This window comes from Xenopus laevis, chromosome 7L, assembly GCF_017654675.1.
Source record: "Xenopus laevis strain J_2021 chromosome 7L, Xenopus_laevis_v10.1, whole genome shotgun sequence".
NCBI classification, from domain to species: Eukaryota; Metazoa; Chordata; class Amphibia; order Anura; family Pipidae; genus Xenopus; species Xenopus laevis.
Window position 1 is genome coordinate 109,840,201 of NC_054383.1, and position 12,502 is coordinate 109,852,702.

The following is a 12,502-nucleotide window of genomic DNA, read 5'->3' on the forward strand; positions in this document are numbered from 1 at the left end:
AATAATCATAGGCTAAACATTTCTATATTGACTCACCTTTAAATAATATAAAGTCTTTTTATCTTTTAGAAGAAACTGCAATGGACCCATCGGCCTTTCGATCTGGGCATGAAGTGGTAAGTGCCGATTTGTGAATTTTTTGTGTTGTTGGTTGAGTAAGAAACTCACACACTAACCCTACTCACACACTTCTACTGGGAATTACAGTTTCCAGCCTTGGGGGATAATGGGAACTGTAGCAATACCTGGAGAATGGACTTGCCTGATACAGATATACCTTATCTTCATATCACAAAAGTACTAGTTTGTGTGAATACGATGCTAGTTCAAAGAAAAGATGTTTTTTTCCATTCAGTCTGCCTATTCGTGTAATTTTTTTGTCGATGTTATACCATTGTAATCATGTTTCGATAGGAACTCCAAAAGCCATTGTAATGTCCTGTGTCTGTGTAACTACTTTGAAATGTGCAGGCTGCACTGAAAATGTAACTTATCAGATCACAAATTGTTTACAAGCACAGAACAACCTGTTGCCAATCAAATCATTAGAACTTTCAAAATTCCTAGGTTAACTGAGATAATAGCCTACTGCATTAAAATCAGCAACATTTATGAAAGGAGTTTCTACTACCAATTTACTGATCCTGCTGAAATCTAATAATATAACAAGCCTCATTGGCACTGGAGTAAATAGAAGTTATCTTTTTTTGCACCTGAGCAAGGGTCTCGCTCTGAAACGTTATGAATCGTACTTTTTCTTCAATAAATGTGGCTATAAGCCTTGCACCTTCCTAACTTGTATTGATCCTAATAGTTCCTAATAGTTCCTATTTTCTTTGTTTAGAAGTTATTGGGCCCTACAGCAAAAATGTTTAAAGTTCCCCAGCCACAGGAGGCTGAGCATGGAATGTATTGCTCTTTGACAGGGTCTGTCCCTTGACAAATCAAAAATTCCCAATGGCCGGCCCGCACACAACAGTACTGGCTCTGGCACTGGCTGCCAACTTCAGAATGCTTGTCACAGTCTCACGAGATGCCAGTCAGCAACACCCTGTAAGGGGCCCCGCCAATATATCAAAAGTGACTATGCACTTGAAATCAGTAGGGCCTATGAATTAGCAATGTGCAAACTTGCCCCAAGCAACTCTTATGTTGTGAATTTTTGGTGGCTGTTGGTTACTGCAGTATAGCAAATTGACTTTATGTTGTCATGTAAGTCTTTGTATGGATTTGTTATGCTACAGTAAATATAGTAAATATAGCAGAATATGAATAAACACATTAGAAGTGTCCAGTTTAGTAGAAATTTGTGGAACATCATGAATAAGGGTGTCCCCTGCCTCTGCTGATTAGGGTAAAAAATGTTTTACCTTTTCCCCAAAACAACTGTGGAAACCAAAGTATAAATAAAATGTTCAAGTGTGAGGCTATGTGGGGTCTTTCCCCATTTTTTTCCATTTATACAATGACGAAACAGCATTTCCACTATGGATATATGTAGCCTCTTCTATAATGCTGACCTTACGGTTCCTCTGCCAAAAGGGGGATCTTTAATTGGTGCTTTATACTTAGCACATAAAGTATTTAACATCATTCATGGCTGTTTTCTCCATAGGACTTGCTGAACCACTGTTTCGATGACATTGAGTTCTTTATGGGCAGCTTACAGAAATCTGCTGAAGCATTTAGAATGCTCAACCAAAGAAAAAAGTCCAGAAGAACCAAGAAGAAAGAAGCTGGCGGTGAGTGCGGATATATGTGATTTTTTCTGCTTATGTCCATAAGTGTCTGGACAGGGTTTTTCCCTGGGAAAGGAACTGAAGGCTTAGATCAGGGCAGGAAGAGGGGGTTCACTAAACCTAAAGGAGTTGCCCCTCATGCCATTAGCCTTATAGACATGTTACTTCTCTGTGGCTGGCCATGTAGAATACCTTGTACAGGTTACTCAGTATGTATTATACATTTGTAGAAAAGGAACATCTTGTGTACTCAGTAAGATAACCCTTCATACTGTCTCTGTGTATTAAAGTTGAATAGATGAAAGACCCTATTTAGCAAATAGATTATGGCTTTCCTGCTTTGCCATAACAGATGCATAAAAATGTTATCGTAAATATCTGGAATCCATTGGAATGTAATATGTTGAAGATTTATTTCTATATTTTGTGTCTGTTCATACAGAAGGACTTTTGACTCTTCGAGCGAAGCCACCCAAAATCGAAGAATATGAGGACGCAGTACAAAAATTCAAATATTGCTTTTGCCTCCTGGTATGTCATTCTGTAACCAGGAGACATTTAACAACAGCAGCACTTTATTAAAATATCTTAAATACAGCATTTATTATAAATTTAAATATATATATATTATATATTATATATTTGATAGCTTAATGTATCATTGGATACAAATTGTTGCTAAATGGGCTTATGTAGCAAATTATAATGATACCTATGTTCTGTTTTGCAGGCAAGACTTAAAAATAACATTGTGAATCCAAGCGCAGTTGAACTTGTTCATTTCTTGTTTGGGCCACTAAGAACGGTAAGAACCTGGACATTTGTAAAGAAGAAGTGTAATCAGAGCTTACAGGGTAGGGATGACCATAGTGGAGCCCATCTTGTCTAATGGGCCCATTAAAAAATTTTGCTGACGGGCCGAGTAACCTCTGTAAGATCCCGTACTATGGCAGATGGGGTGCTTTGCCACTAATGGGATATCATCGGCACTTGAAAATATCCTCCCATCTGAATCAGTTGGAATCAATGCATTTTTCTTGCATTGATTCCAGGGGAGAGATGGTTTTCTAAAGAGCCCCATCTGCCGTTGCTTTTATACATCAGCAATAAAGATCAATCTGAAACAACCTTGTATGTGAAAGTAACGGTTGTTGGTGAATCCTGTAGACATTTAGTGCCATTGCAGCAAAGCAAATTATATTTTATGGGAATAGAGAACAGCTAGCATAATAAGTTGAATTAAAACTGAAATCTGAGGTCGAGATAAATATATCTTATCAGTTTTAATTCACCTTATTATGCTAGCTGTTATCTATTCCCATTGAGGGTCCTACTTTTCCATGATGGACTGAGCACTTCATAAAGTTGCTCATAAATAGGTGGAATAGAATTTATAATAACCTCTGTTTCTCTCTGAGCCAGCTGGTGGACAGTTGTGGTGGTGTGGAGATGCCTTCTGAAATGACCAGTCCAATGCTAACAAAAGAAGCGGTAACTTTTTTGAAAGAAAGCTTAAATGACCAGGAGCTAGAGCTATGGACATCCCTTGGACCAAACTGGACAAAGCCACGGTATGAACAATGTAAAATATGAATATAGTAAATGCAACTACTTGGGAGCTTACATTTTTCTGTACGGCACAGAGATACATAATGCCACCATCCTGTCATACTGTGTCCTCCTTGTTTTTCTGTACCTGTCTTTTTACTGCTCTCCGGACCCTTTCCTTTAACAGAAGATAAGAAATATTTCTTTGGGTTGGCTAATGAATATTACTCTTGTACTCTTTCTTTTGATAGGGTGGAATATCCCAGGGAGTATTCTCAGCCATACATTCCAACATTCAGAGGCGGATGGGTTCCTGTTAGCACAAATGGCAAACCATGGGAAGATCCAATTGAACTTCAGCACCGCCATGAAGAACTTCGAGCTCAGGTGAGAGCAACAAACCTGTTAATCAAATTCTCTATAATGGCTTGGCGTGTTCATTTCAAACCATTCTACGTTAATAAATACTTACCATGAATAAAACTTGTATGGCCCCATGAATGAATGAAACATTATTTATCTTAGAGCATTGGAGAACTGGTTTTGTTTGTTTTAATCATATTTTTTTTCTTTTCCATTCATTCTTTTTTTTAGCAATCGGCACCTCAAGTCAATATACCTGCCGCTATTCCAGCAGTAAATGGGTAACTTGTGATTTCAGTATTAATATATATTATTAGTCCATATAAGCTCCTAATCTAACACATAACAACAACTCAGTGAAGATCTATAAGCCTATCAATTTGAAATGCACCAAATTTGGAGATTTTACTCACTGAAGATTTGGTGGAAAACCAAACTGAATTCAAACTTGAATTTCCAAAATCAAATATTTGCATCACCTAAGTGCAACTTTGTTTTTATTTATTGGTTGGAGACTAAACTGCACAATAATAATTGTCTAGGGCAACCAATCAGGAATTTGCTTTAAAAGATAAGTAAACCTTAAAAATAAGTGAAAGTTAAATTGTAAAATTGATGAGGAGGCTATTGCAAGCACTTCTGCAATGTACATTCATTATATATTTTCTTTTAATTCCAAGATATTAAGGGATACATGTACTCTTAATATGAATGACTTTTGTTACAACAGCACCATTTGCTGGTCTGACCACCAAGTAGTCAAAGGAAGTTGGAGAAAGAGAAAGAAAGAGGCTGCTCTGATGTTCTTCTGCTTAGGAAAGATGTGAGAAAATTTATCTGAGGTTTCCCAATTTTATCCTAAGCAGAAGGAGAGCATTGCAATACAGTAATGCAATATTTTTTTAAAATTAGAAACTATCAGAAACATAATAATAAAAAACTAGCATTTGTACTAATATTATTACTGTTTTGCAGTATACAAATATGATATGGTAGTACTTACTATATACCCTTTATTTGCAGCCATGAAGAAACGGAAACCAAGCATGTGAGCTGTACATATGACTTTGTGGCAAGAAATAGCAGTGAATTATCTGTGTTACAGGGAGAGGTCCTAGAGGTAAGTTCTAAAGGCTATTGCTCTAATATTAATACCTACAGAAGAATACAAGTCTTTTACCCCGTTTGTCTTAAAGCCATTTTTCCCCTTTTGTCTTTGATATATTTGCTGTAGCAGGATGTAAACATGCATCCCTTGCCCCTTTAAATACTTATTCAGATCATAGAGGTTATCTGCAATCTTTCCAGGAGAGATAACAGTAATCAATAAGACTTATGTAGATTTATAAAGTACAATAGAAGAAATGAAACAATATACTTATGATATATGGACTAAAACTATTTCTTGTACCGTATATTGGTAAAGACTCAGTTATATTGATATGTATTATTTTTTGAAGGTCATTGATGACACCAAAAAGTGGTGGAAAGTGCAGAATCGCTTCGGACAGATTGGTTATGTTCCTTACAACATTCTTGCCCCCTACACTGCTCCAGATGCCAACAAAGCAAAAGTAAATGGCTCCCAGCAATCAAGCCCTGGCAAGGTACATCAGCAAGGCCTTTTATAGTTGCAGATCTTCTGATGCTGAGTCGTCTACACCTACTGGCATTACCTTTGTGTGCTAGTTGCCTTGTTGTAAATTAAGTAGGTCCAACCCGTAGACAATCAGATTCAGCTGAACTGCAATTCCCAGCACCTAGTGACAATCAAAGACTGTAAGGTGATGCTTCTAAATGTAGATTAACTGTAAGTGGAGGGCTGAATGCTGGACACCCCTGTATGTGTATCTTTAGGTATTTGTTCTTGTATAAGTAACATTACATTTTTATATTGCATTATAGTACAGACAGACATCACAATGTATAAATATACAGAGATTCACAGTATCAGTCAACATCTTGGTTAAGACCTGAATAAATTGAGTGGCTTAATAAGAGCAGAATTAAGGATCTAATGAGTGAGACCTGATCCCATAGTGATGGATTCACAAAACTGAAGCAGTAAACAGTAGCAACCATTCAACAGTAAGCTCTAATCAATCAATTGCAATAAGACTAATATAAATTTTGATTGCTTGACTATAAGGTTCCTGTCACGCGAGGTACTTCATTGCCCGCAGGGAAATCGTTAGCAACGAAACACCCAACCTGCTAATATGTAATACCTAATATGCTTCAAATTAGTTGGAATCGCAACCTGGGCCAATGAAGAGCTCCATGTGACAGGGCCCTAAGTAAACACTCTGAGGTATAAGTGGACAGGCTTTTAAATTGTTCCCACAAAACCTTTAGGATACCGTGCTATAATCTGATATGATTGTAGTTACAACGTTTATCGTATATATACATTATACTATTCTAGGTAGTACCTCCAACACCACCGAAAAAACCCTCAAATGGTAGTGGTCGAAACTCATGGAATCAAGCCAATGGACTGAACCAAGAACAGATAAATGAACAAGGTGAGAACGCTACATCAGAACTCAAACACCCCTGCCAGTATATGAAATTGCAAAACAGTGACATCATATAAGCCCAGTGGGACCCTTTCCTTCCCAAACACCCATATCACCAACACGTTTTTTCACCTAATATATTCACACATGCACTGGCCCCTTCACGCTTCTGTTTTTTTTTCTCTGCTGTAAAATGTGTTACACATTGAAGTGATTATTCCTCTACCACCGTATACCACCACTGAGGCACAGGTCAGACTTAAAGGAAAACTATACCCCTCACACAATGTAGGTCTCTATAAAAAGATATTGCATGAAACAGCTCATATGTAAAACCCTGCTTCATGTAAATAAAACATTATCATAATAATATACTTTTCTAGTAGTATGTGCCATTGGAAAATTGCCATTTTAAAAAATAAGGGCCGCCCCCTGGGATCGTATGATTCACTGTGCACACAAACATACCAAACAAACCAAACTTGTTAGGTCACATGAGCCAATTAACAGGCAGAGTTCTGTATTTTGCTTCCCACACTTCTTCCTGTTACAGTTAGAGTTGTAGTATTTCTGGTCAGGTGATCTCTGAGGCAGCACACAGACCATCAGGAAATGGTGGTTCAAGGCAAGAGATGTAAAAGGGCAATATTTAGTTAAATATATATTCCAGGTTGGTAAGATTCTTTAATATGCCACTCAATTTGATATAAACTATCTCTTGCTCAAGTATTCATTTTGGTGGTATAGTTTTCCTTTAAGCAACAAGGGTTTTAATGGAAAGAAGAAACACACAGGGGGCTTATTTGTTAGTATATAATAATCATGATTTCCACAGTATAATACTTGCCAGGACTGTATTTAGGTCTGGTGGTGCTCTAGGGACTGGATTCAGCCCACGATTGGTGCAGGAGGATCTCAGTGCCCCCCACAACATAGGTTTAGCCACAAGTATCTGGTGGCAGGCTGGGAGATTTTCTTTCACACAGTTTTTTATATACAATATAGGCACCTGAGGATGTCCCCCTCCCCCAAAGCTTTTGCCCTGGGCATGAGCCCTCGGGTGCTTATATGGCAAATACAATCCTGATACTTGAATTTAGTGGTAGAACTCAAACTCCGAGTCCTAACTAACATATAGCAAATGTTTAAAAAGGTGAAGCTGGGCAGAGGGACTAATAAATGAGTTCCAATGAATGGAATGTTTTATAAAAGTATGGCATCCGCTGTTTGTAATGCTTGGGACCTGGTGCTTTCTAGATAAGGTGTCTTCCTGCAATGTTGAAAGTATGCCTTAGGGCTAGTCCACACGGGGAGATAGCCACGCGTTTGCGGTCGCGGCGACAAAGCGCCGCGCCAGTCGCCGCGACCGGCGCAGGCGACAGTTTTGTATGGGCGCCTATGTAAAAACGCCTGTGCTAACCACACGAGGCGATGCGCTTTTCAACAGTCGCCTGAAAAAGCCTGGCGAGGCATTTTCAGGCGACTGTTGAAAAGCGCATCGCCTCGTGTGGTTAGCACAGGCGTTTTTACATAGGCGCCCATACAAAACTGTCGCCTGCGCCGGTCGCGGCGACTGGCGCGGCGCTTTGTCGCCGCGACCGCAAACGCGTGGCTATCTCCCCGTGTGGAATAGCCCTTAAAGGACAAGGAAAGTTAAACTAAAGAAGTAGCTAGTAATGTTGTACATCAAAGGCTGCTCAGAGCCCACTGAGCATGTGAGTGTCACAGACACTTTCCAAGATGGTGACCCCCTGTTACAAGTTTGAAGTCCTGGATAATTGCTGCTATTGACAAGCTGAAACTTTAGGCTGGTGCAATAAGTTCAGTATATAAAATATGGCATTTTTAGCTATATACATTTTTAGGGTTTAGTTCTCCTTTAAGGCGAAGTACAAGTCTTACTAATACAGAAAAAAGCAAATCAGTCAGAAATGGAGAACTTTATGTTTAAAGGGAAAACAATGGGAAATAGCAGTTTGTTTCTGAATAATATGTCCTATGTAATGTTCTAAATAATTATACATTCTAGTTATTGCAAAGGAGCCAACAGACTTTACGCATTGCACCGCCCCCTCCTTTACAAGTCGACTTTTGCACTAGTTTCTCTTTATTCTTGTTGATAAATTCTAGCACATAGTGCAAGCACTGTAACCCTTTCCTGAGGTTTTTATTTCACTTGTGCCTGCCTGGATTTACAGTAAATCACCTATACTTCATTCTCAGCTTCTGTATTGCTGCACATAACAAAAAATGCTTAAGGGTAAAAAAAAAAAGTGCAACCAACCAGAATGGCTCAAAGCAAAAGCCATGGTGCCATCTCCATTGTGCATGTGCCCAGTTCATATGGATTGAATGTTGCTAAAGTTTAGAATAAATATGTCAAAGAATGCTGGGTGATCTGATTTACCCACAGTAGGTTAGCTGCACCTGATCTAGAGGTTTATATCACTTAGGCCACTCTGCCATGTTGACGCAGGTGTGGGTAAGCAATTACAATTGAACTTGAACATCAGTTGGCCAGTCCTTGCTTTCATAGATTATTCACAGAACATTTATTCATTTACCCAGGCAAAATGGAAAGGATAAGCAGCATGAACGAGGAGCTGCTACTCCGGTTGGCTAATGGTCGCACAGCTCCACAGAAGAACCTGAATATTCAGAAGATGCCAGACACTTCCATCCCTCTGACAGATGAGTCAAGTCCTGCTGAGGTCACTGCTTGGTTGCAGGCCAAAGGTTTTAATACACTGTAAGTTCTGTCTCCTTGTTGCACCCATGTCCTGTTACTAAAGCACATGGTAACACATCATTCCCTACCTTCTGCAATGGGTCAGCATGGTTTGGGTCTATTAGCTTTTAACATTAGTTCCAAAATCTGACCTGAATCTGAGAATCTAGGTGTATCTAGCAAATAGGCAGTAGCCCAAGCTTCTTTCTAATTGGCCTTCGGGCTGAGCTAAGGGAGGGGGGGGGGTCCAGCAGCCTGTGATCAATTGTCTGGTGTAAGCAAATGAGCTTTCTTCCTAAACATCTTCCTACTTTGCCTCAAGACTGTGCCCCCAAGACTTCAGGCTCCAGGGGTGTAGTTTGGAAACCACTGTCCAAAAGGACTTATGAACTACTTAGATAGAGCCCCACAATACAGCCATGGACATGCATGCTCAATATGTAATATTCATACAACTGAAATATGGAATCACTAAATCATATTCTTCTGTTGAATAGGAAAAAACTATTTTTTAGAATTAATTCTGTTCTATTATTTAATGATATTATTACCAATTGCCCATTCAATGTAATCTAGCATTTTTTCCATATGAATAGAATACTGTTTTTTTTATTGCCAAACAATCACCCTATGCCTTTGAATATCAGTATAGTAGATAGGGGTTATGGTGGGATGCAGGCTGGTAGCTGGTGTGCAGTTTTTGTGGCACCAGGAACCTGAAATGAGCTTTTGATGCTGGCTTTGGATTCTGGGATCTGCTTTTCTACAGCTGGGGGCTTCAGGATGGACATGCCAGATGTATATACTAAACATATCTAACAGTATGTATTTTAAACTTTTTTACTATGTTTTTCACCAAAAGAGGCCCCTCTGATGCCCTGTGTGAAATGGCAGTTAAACTTCCCTGAAAATGACCATTGATGTCAGACATGTTCTTATTGTTTGCAGGACTGTAAATTCCCTAGGAGTGCTGAATGGGGTTCAACTCTTCTCTCTCAGAAAGGACGAATTTAGGGCAGTGTGTCCTGAAGAAGGAGCCAGGGTATATAGCCAGGTCATGGTGCAGAAAGCTCTTCTTGAGGTAATTTTTTGATAATTAGATTATGTTATCTAAAAATGTTGCAGTGCTATGCCACATTTGCCAGTGCCTTCTGCAGAGACAAAATAAAGGTTGGAACACGGGGAAAGGATGCATCTGCTTTGCCTTGCCATCTCGTATGATATTATGATGTCCACAATGTACAGTATTTGATGCATCCTCTACTTGTATATGCCAGAAGAGTATATAGTTCAGCAGGAAGACCTCCTTTATAGCCTTGTGTTTAGATTACCTGGAATGTATATCCAGCACCACGGCTACAGTGAAGCTCTAAAGCTGGCACCACAAGATAGTTAACAATAGTAGTAGCACAGGTTTACGTTTACTAGAGCAGCTCTTCTCAAATTGTGGGGCTTTTTGAAGGTACCTGTGGACTCCTTGCTCCCATGGCGGTAGATGCTGCTGCTTTTTCATTGAATGCAAATATAAATTATTTTCTCCCTCTAGATGAATTTCTAATCTGTAAATTTGAGATAGTTAGTTAGAATGTTATCCACATTTAGTCATTTTAATATTTCAATATTCAGCAATTTGTTTTCTGTTTAAACGGTTTCACGTATCACATGGTAGCAGTGTGGCTAACCCATTTATTTGTTGATATTCTAGGACTCAAAGAAGATCTCAGAGCTGGAGGCTGTGATGGAGAGACAGAAGAAAAAGGTTGACACGAATGGGCAATGAGGAACCTTCTGAGAAAATCCAAAGATTTTCATGGACTTAATAAAGACTATATTTATCTCATCCCAAAGAGTATCTATATATATATATATTATGTATAAACATTACCTACAGTAAGTATCTAGATATGCCAAAGCCAGATCCAATGAAGAACATGGCAGAAATGTTTGATGAACATGAGGAGTCCTGTAGAGACAGAACTGATTCATTGGAGTAATTGATCAATGATGGATGTGGCTGTTAATCATCAAGAAGACTTCTTCAGTCCAGTCGTTAAGCCTTTAGAAGAAAAGCTTTAAATGATAAGGATTCTCTACATACCTATAGCACTGACCCTCCTGCGTCATCTCTTAAAGATTCCTACTCTTTTACTTGGAATTACAGTGCTTCGTTCTATCGCTTCTGGGCTTACAGAAATTGAAGAATTTCAAGAATTTTCCATGAACTGGGATTCTACATATGGTCATTTGGGAGCTATGAGCTACAGTGCAATAAGATATATATAGACTGGTAACGTAACAATAGGTGCCAAAATTGCTCCAGTGCTAACAGCCAATTGCAATAAGGCAGCATATTCTGGACTTCCTCTTGCCCATATTATTATCTTGTCATCTTTTGTAGTCACACAGCAAAGATAATAAGCACTCCCCAAATTGTGCCCAATCAGGGCACTGCTACATTTGTCCAATCAGGACAGAACAGTTAAATGATCAAGCCATAACTGCAAGCTATTTGGGGTGGACTTATAACATCTTATTGTGGTTTTTGGAAACCTGTTGTCTTATAACGTCTCTTTTTTTATTTAAATGTCTGTCTTTCTGTATTTAAATGCATAAAACAAAATTAAAAGGGCTCTCTTACTGGGCTGTATATTTCTTTGAATTATATATGAATTGTAGAATTTATTTTCACCTTTTTGAGCTTTATGTTTTAAGGGGACATTTTGCATTACCTTCATATTCAGATATATGATTAATCTTTTCTCAATGTAATGATGCAAAAATGAATGAATGAATTTTACCTGCTAAAAGCGTCATTACATGAGAGCTGCAATGAGAACCTTTCAGGTCAGACTCTAGGCTGAAATGAGAGATGGGAGTGTCAGTTCATTCTCTCACAGGAAATGGTCACATCACTGACTGACAGGCTGAGCTCTGCTGTAGCTTGGAAAGCACAGGACACAGTGACACGCCAAAGTACAGACAGTCCTATTGCAATCAGTGCTTGTGCGACAGTTGGAACAGCTACAGAGCAATGCAGACCCACAGCTATAGGGTAGTTACTACACAGTACTGGAAGGAGCGACTGGCACACTGCTAAAGTTGCGACTAGGTTGTCCAGTCTTGTTAGATTCGCCCCTTGATATCCCAGCAAAGCCAAATATTTCCAGTTTGTGAGAGTCCTGTGCACAGTACTGGAAAGAGTGACTGTCACATGACTAAAGTTGATACAAGTATGTCCATTGCTGTTAGATCACCCCCATGTGAATGGCAAAGCCAGACAGGGCCATATTTTCTAGACTGTATAGGCAGCGGAGGGCCAATGTCTAGGGCAGTGCTGTCTAACTTCTGTGGTACTGAGAGATGGAATTTTTCCAGCCTACATGGTGGAGAGCCAATAATGGAAGCCCACAACCACTTTGAACAACACCCATGTAAGTACATAAAATGTTAAGACCTTACCCACATTAATGGTGGTAGCAGACCAGAAAACTCGATGGTGCTCACTGCAGGGATATCACTCATCACTCCATATGCTTCCTGGTCAGTAACGGAACTTGGTGGGGGCAGGCCCTGGTGCAGACCATGCAGCCGGGCCCCCCCTCGTC

General features: G+C 39.3%; 1 protein-coding gene across 5 annotated transcripts in view; it reads left to right on the forward strand.

Moving 5' to 3' along the window:
* Window positions 1–11,534, forward strand: part of eps8l1.L (EPS8 like 1 L homeolog) — a 52,418-nt gene extending 40,884 nt beyond the window's left edge. For 3 of the 5 annotated variants that reach the window (XM_018226233.2, XM_018226235.2, XM_018226236.2), the window contains 13 exons: window positions 70–116; window positions 1,616–1,742; window positions 2,182–2,270; window positions 2,470–2,544; window positions 3,162–3,310; window positions 3,539–3,674; window positions 3,882–3,931; window positions 4,674–4,770; window positions 5,111–5,257; window positions 6,076–6,175; window positions 8,738–8,918; window positions 9,846–9,978; window positions 10,603–11,534. In XM_018226233.2, the coding sequence (XP_018081722.1) occupies window positions 70–116; window positions 1,616–1,742; window positions 2,182–2,270; window positions 2,470–2,544; window positions 3,162–3,310; window positions 3,539–3,674; window positions 3,882–3,931; window positions 4,674–4,770; window positions 5,111–5,257; window positions 6,076–6,175; window positions 8,738–8,918; window positions 9,846–9,978; window positions 10,603–10,677 (1,406 nt within the window). In that variant the 3' untranslated portion in view covers window positions 10,678–11,534. The remainder of the gene's footprint in view (window positions 1–69; window positions 117–1,615; window positions 1,743–2,181; window positions 2,271–2,469; window positions 2,545–3,161; window positions 3,311–3,538; window positions 3,675–3,881; window positions 3,932–4,673; window positions 4,771–5,110; window positions 5,258–6,075; window positions 6,176–8,737; window positions 8,919–9,845; window positions 9,979–10,602) is intronic. The other 2 variants (XM_018226234.2, XM_041569501.1) reach the window with 1 other exon arrangement.
* Window positions 11,535–12,502: the final 968 nt, after the last annotated feature.